Source organism: Chelonus insularis, unplaced genomic scaffold (assembly GCF_013357705.1).
Source record: "Chelonus insularis isolate UGA/USDA-ARS -01 unplaced genomic scaffold, ASM1335770v1 contig_18_pilon, whole genome shotgun sequence".
In the NCBI taxonomy this organism is placed as follows: Eukaryota; Metazoa; Arthropoda; class Insecta; order Hymenoptera; family Braconidae; genus Chelonus; species Chelonus insularis.
Genome location: NW_023276419.1, coordinates 327,501 through 333,680, shown reverse-complemented (window position 1 = coordinate 333,680; position 6,180 = coordinate 327,501). Strand labels below are relative to the sequence as shown.

General features: G+C 30.7%; 1 protein-coding gene across 4 annotated transcripts in view; it reads right to left on the bottom strand.

Annotated features, from left to right (window-relative positions):
* Positions 1–1,920: 1,920 nt before the first annotated feature.
* LOC118064399 (AT-rich interactive domain-containing protein 5B-like) overlaps positions 1,921–6,180 on the bottom strand; it is a 16,806-nt gene continuing 12,546 nt past the window's right edge. For all 4 annotated transcript variants that reach the window (XM_035078955.1, XM_035078953.1, XM_035078956.1 and 1 more), the window contains 4 exons: positions 5,052–5,526; positions 4,690–4,971; positions 4,467–4,617; positions 1,921–4,400 (listed from right to left, as the gene is read on the bottom strand). In XM_035078955.1, coding sequence (XP_034934846.1) covers positions 1,991–4,400; positions 4,467–4,617; positions 4,690–4,971; positions 5,052–5,526 — 3,318 coding nt within the window. In that variant the 3' untranslated portion in view covers positions 1,921–1,990. The remainder of the gene's footprint in view (positions 4,401–4,466; positions 4,618–4,689; positions 4,972–5,051; positions 5,527–6,180) is intronic.

Genomic DNA, 6,180 nt, shown 5'->3' with positions numbered 1-6,180 from the left:
AAAGTAGTATCAGAGAAGATAAAAAAAAACGTTGCAGAAAGAGAAGGTGAAGTGAATGTTTAATGGGTATGACAGAAAGAGAGATTGAAAATGATGTTGGGTTTCCGAGTCGAATGGTGGCAGCAGTTTCGTATATGAACAGAAAAAATCTCATCTTTAGTTTCACTATTTCAAGTATTTTCAAACAATAATTACCTTCAATTAAATTAAATTATATATCATGTTTTTAATATGATTGCAATATTATTTGATGACGTATTACACGAAATGAAATAATTTATAAAAAGAACAATGAACAAAAAATGTCCCTCAGCATTATTTACTTGAAAAAATATGTGTAAAATTAATCATTGAAATGAATTTGAAAGAGTATGTGATAGAGTGAAAAGATAACCGGATTATTTAGACAACTCTATTGATTAATAAATTTATTTAAAAGGAAAATTTGGAAAGAATGATCCATGATTTGAATCACAAACATGTTACAATATTTCTTCAATTTCCAATAACTTGTAAAAATAAAAGTATCTTAAAGACAATGCCAATATAAGAATGATTTAATAGACTGCCATTATTTCGTTTTAAGAAATCAAGAAAGTTTTTTACTAATTTTAATAACATTGACTTACATTTAACTAGGAATTAATATTAAGTAACGATAAATAATTGTTAAACGTTAGCAAATATTTTACTCCATTTATTAATGACTACCAAAGTTAATGTGATCTAGAAAAATAACGGCAATTAAGATTTCTAATTGTGTCAATTGAATCTCTATAAAGACTTGCATTTATGAAATTCTTTGAATTTTCAAAAATAATAATGTTGTTTATTTACGAAACAGCCATTGTTGCAGTTTGAGCAGTAATGCCTCTTCCGGCGACATCATTAATCACAAAACACACTTGGCTATAGATTTGTGTTGTTTCTGTAGTTTTGACAATAAGTGAATCGAGAAATTCTCTGTACTTAGTTTTGTTCAGATTTCATTGAAAATCAAACAGAAAAAAGCTAAACATCAATTGATCTGATAAAGGATGTGTACTTTTTAATAACAAAGTATTCGTTTGATGTATATTGCAGCAAATGAAACATTATCAATCACTACAGATAAGGTATTGAAAATTTTTTTATGTTTTGGTATTTTTTTAAATATTTCATTATGTAAATGCATATTTTCTGTAGAACTATTGGTGTAATTTATAAAATGTTTATTATCATAAAAATATGGATGTATCTTGAAAAGTAATGGATGAAGGTTATAATGCAAATATACAAAGACAAAAAATATCTTTAAATGTCATTTTTTTATTTCATAATTTTAACTCGTTTTCTTTTTAAATATTTTCCGTTTGTTATTTTTATTAATTAAGTAAGTCATTTAATTTATTTTATTCGTTTATTCATAATCTTTTTTAAATCTTTAAAATGTTATCTATACATTCAATCACTGACTTGGACTTATTATCTATAGAATATACAAAAAGAGACAAAAAAAAGCAAACAAATTGAAAAAAATATTTTCACATTTATCTTAAAAAAAACAACCATTATAATTACTATAGTTTTTATTCAGTAGCAACTCATAATTATTATTTAGTTACTTTAATAACTAATTATTATCAACAATAAACTTAAAATCACACTTTTTTTTACCCTTGTTTGTATTTTAATTTATTTTAAGATTTTTTTCTTCTATTACATTATTAATCATTTACTCCTCTCAAACATTTACTCACTTTCATTTTCATTTATTTATCAATTAATTAATTAATTAATTAATTAATTAATTATTAATGAAAAAAGTAATATCCAGTCTTTGATTGCACCAAAACAAAAAAGAAAAAAATATTTAATAAAATTATTATTAACATCAAAAATATCCATTTTTATTCTTATAAAAAGTTTCTAATCAAAAATTTTTAATGTTAGAAGAAATAATAATTTTTTCTTGTTTACAAAAAATTATCTAAATTATTAAAATTTTTTTTTATTTAGTTGTTGGCAATGTAGATTGCATTAATTGTTCATCAATTAAAAAATTTTTATAATAATCAGTAAATTGTAGTATTGGTATAATTGGCATATGTTGTCGCGCTTGCATTGCCACTGAAGTTATAACAGAATTACTTCTTTGTGGTTGTAAATTATTTTGTTGTTGTTGTTGTTGTTGTTGTTGTTGTTGTTGTTGTTGTACTGATGTTGGAAATGGTCCATTATAAACAGCTGGATAATAAAGGGGATCCATTATTGGTGGGATAAATTTGTTATTACTTGGCGTCAATTGACCATTTGAATAAGGTACTACGTTACCAGCTGAACTACTGGCTCCAGCTGGTAACGCTGGAATAAAACCAGTTGGCAAATTAGGTACACTATGTCTTCTACTATCACTGTGTTGACGCGAAAATGGCATCTTTTGAGAATTATGTTGTTGATGAATAGAAGTTGGTGTTGGTTGTAATCGTCTTTCATCAATGAAATTTTTGAAATTTGCATCACCTTCACTTATTCTTCGTTGATGGTCACGAATCATTTCTGTTGGTTTTTTACGTTCACTTATATCACGTATTATTTGTGAATTAATTGTTTTTGGCGAGAAACAATTATTATTCAAATGATTTAAATTCGGTACATTGGGTATTACTGGATTTACTTTACGTGGTGAATATGGATTTATCGATTCCACCATTTTCGGATATTTTCCATTAGGTCGAAGCCTACTTTCAGGCCTTATTGGCTGACTAGAAGATCGGATTAATGGTTGTGCCGAATTTTTGGCTTTCGGTGATACTAGAGTTATCTCTAGATTATTTGATGCCATTGTTCGGCTATCTAACATTGGTGGATAATTAAATGAAGCATGATTAACAGATGGTCGATGATGATGATGATGATTATTTGATTCAGATGATGTTAGACTGTTGATATCGGGATTGGTGACATTTGGTCTTGGTACGACCGGAACTCGTACAATTTCGAGATTTGGTCGTAAAAATGGTCGTTCACCTTTTTCAATTTTTTGTGCTGTCAAGTCCAATATACCACCAGTATTTAATAAACAATTAGGTGTAGTTAGAATTTCTTTCGGATTGCCATATACTGTTTTTTCATTGTGTGAAAATATTGATCGTGATTGTGTTACTTTTGGTGGTAATGCCTGTGCATTTGGAAGCACAGGTGATACAAAAATTTTATCAGTCGACTGAGAATTCGGTGAATAAACTTGAAGAAGACTTGAATTACTATTATTACTACTATTATTAATATTATTATTGCAATTATTGTTGTTGTTGTTGTTGTTGTTGTTGTTGTTGTTGTTGTTGTTGTTGTTGTTGTTGTTGTTGTTGTTGTTGTTGTTGTTGTTGTTATTGTTACTGTTACTATCGTTATTATTATTACTATTAATTGGCTGTAAATTAACTGATAAATTACTCGACTTAATGGACTTTAATTCTCTGACTTCATTTGGTGAAGGAAGCATATGACTAATGTCCGGTGTGACCGTAACTGATATTAATTTCGGTTGATTGAGCATGTTCTCGTCATTTTTAGAGTTACAAGATGGTACTGACGACTGTATTACACTCTGATGTGTATCTAAATCAATGGCTGTAACTTCTAAACCACCTTCCCTCAATATCTCCAATTTTCGTTTCTTAAAACTTGGTATAACAAGTTTATCTCTGACACCATCTGGTTCAAGTTCAAGATCAATAACTTCTGGTGTTGCAGAACGATTTTGAGTCTTATCAAAAATCGGAATGTTTTCTTTACCTTGGGCTGTAATTAATGGCTTTTCACTTTTAATTTCAGTTTTAAAATCTTTTTCAGGTGGTGGTGTTACTGTTGTTAAAGTTAAACTGATAGGTGGAGTGGTTGATTGTGTCATCAATGGGCTATTTATTTGTCGATCTAGACCATTTGAAGGTTGCCCACCAGTGGGTGTAGTTGATGGTGTGCTTCCAGGTGTTGATAATGTAGTACTAGAATTACCAGTCGATAACGGTGGACTTGGTGGTTCATTATTGGAATTGGGTATAGTTGTTGTGGCAATTATTGTATTTAATGACTTTAATCGTTCTGGTTTGACTCGAACACTTCGTAATGATGATATTTTACCTTCAGTCTTTGGTTTCTCCATTTTCGGTAGTGTGGATATCGATAAGGATATTTTGGAAATGTCAGTGATAGATGTGATAGTGGTACTGCTGGTAAGATTTGTTGTTTCACCGTTCATTGGCAGTTGAGGGGGTGTTCGTGATCGTTTCTCCAATTTCATCCCAGGTATTTCCGATATCTCTGAAACTGTTATGTCTGAAATAGACTTACTTCGTCGACTAACAGGTCGTACTTTAGTCTCTTCACCTTTCTGATGACGTTCATAAGGCAAAAGTAACCTATGAATAATGAAAAAAATTATTTTATATAATGTTTCAAATAAATAATAAAAAAAAAAAATATACCTCTCATAATGCCTTCGCGTTATTGTTGCGGCACTAGTCGATCCAGTATTACCACCGATTTCGTCATAAATGGATTTCCACAGACGACTTCCAGTTACCAAATCATAGCCGCCAAGTTTTTGAACTTTTTGATAAAATAAATACAAGTCAACTGCAAAATTGAGACAGTATTTTCTTAATTTAGATCATTATCATTGAAGTAGTTGATAATTAAAATACTTACTCTGACGGTATCCTAATAATGGCATTTTACCAACAGGCGTTCCACGCGAATTCATAAAATTTTGTACGTCTGTGAGGAATTTTTGTTCATCACCGCTCATTTTTCTTTCACTTCTTCTTACGGCTGATGATAATGGTGGTTTTAGTACTGAATTAGTTGATAAATATGTTATTGAACCACGTGATGTTGATGCGACAGATGCTTCACTTTCATTGCTCGATTCTCCAGGAGAGACACTTCGCTTTTTACGTTTTCTCCGAGGTCTTCCTTTTAATTTTGGTGCTGAAAAATGATCACCAATCGATATTGAAGTAAAATACTTGAGAAATGTATTGATTAATAAATCCAAATGACAAATTTACCTAAGTGATTACATAATAACTCATGACCTTCAAGATCAGGATAGTCGAAAGTATCTCTACAGAAGAGAACTCTCGTCCCAGGTACTGCAGTGAAACCACCCAAAGCTGCCACCACTCGTGAGGATAACCATGTTGGTGCACCTTCTAACCTACGAAGTAATGCCCGATATCGGCAATACCTCGGGTACGATAAGACGACAACTTTAGCATGTTGATCGTCTTGGCAACTGGCTGAAATAGTTTCATTCTCTTGACTCTTTTGTTGTTTATCAACATCCGAGAAATCAATTCCAGGATCGGTGAGCACTTGTGGGCTTATTTGGTCCGATTTGATCGATCTGTCATCGGACTTTGGCAATGGCGTGATAGGAAATGTTACTTCTCGTCCCCAAGACCATTCTAGATTGGGTGCTAGCCATGTTACGAGATCATGAACATGTACTACAACCTTTTCAGATATTGTTAACACTTCATCCTGAAACAAAAGAGAAATTTCACTTGAATTATTGTTGATTTTCATTTATTCAGAAAAAAATGAGGTTGGTTAGAAAACCTTTATATTATTAGATTTTTGTTTCAACTTTTCACTCTATAGTAATCTACCCTTTTTTCCCCTCCCGTGTTTCTCTTCATTTTCTCTTCCGAATCCTGTCTGAATGGTCCCGTTCATCCCTTCCTCTCTCGCACGCTCTCCTTCTATTCCTCATTTCCCTTTCATTTATCTTTACCTACATAACCTTTCTCTCTCATCTGGTTCTTTCTCGTTTACTCTTCACCCCCATCTAATATCTTCCATGCAAACTTTCTTATACTTTTCTTCATCTGCTTTTTTTCCATTTTATTTATCGTTTTATCATTTACTATATTTTGTGTTTCTTTGTGAAAGTCTTTAGCTTATTTTATTGATTTCTTATTCATAAAGTTTCTTTTTTATTTAAAATATTATTTCTCTTTCAACAAACTTTGCTTAAAGTAAATAAAATGTTATAATTGGGATGAAGAGAAAGAATAAAATGTCGTGTGAGGTATAAAAATGTTATAGAAACAAAAGAGGTAAATAAAATGAATTTGAAAATGAGTATATTTGTGTTGGTTGCTATGGGAATTGAGTTGAAACTTAAACACATCA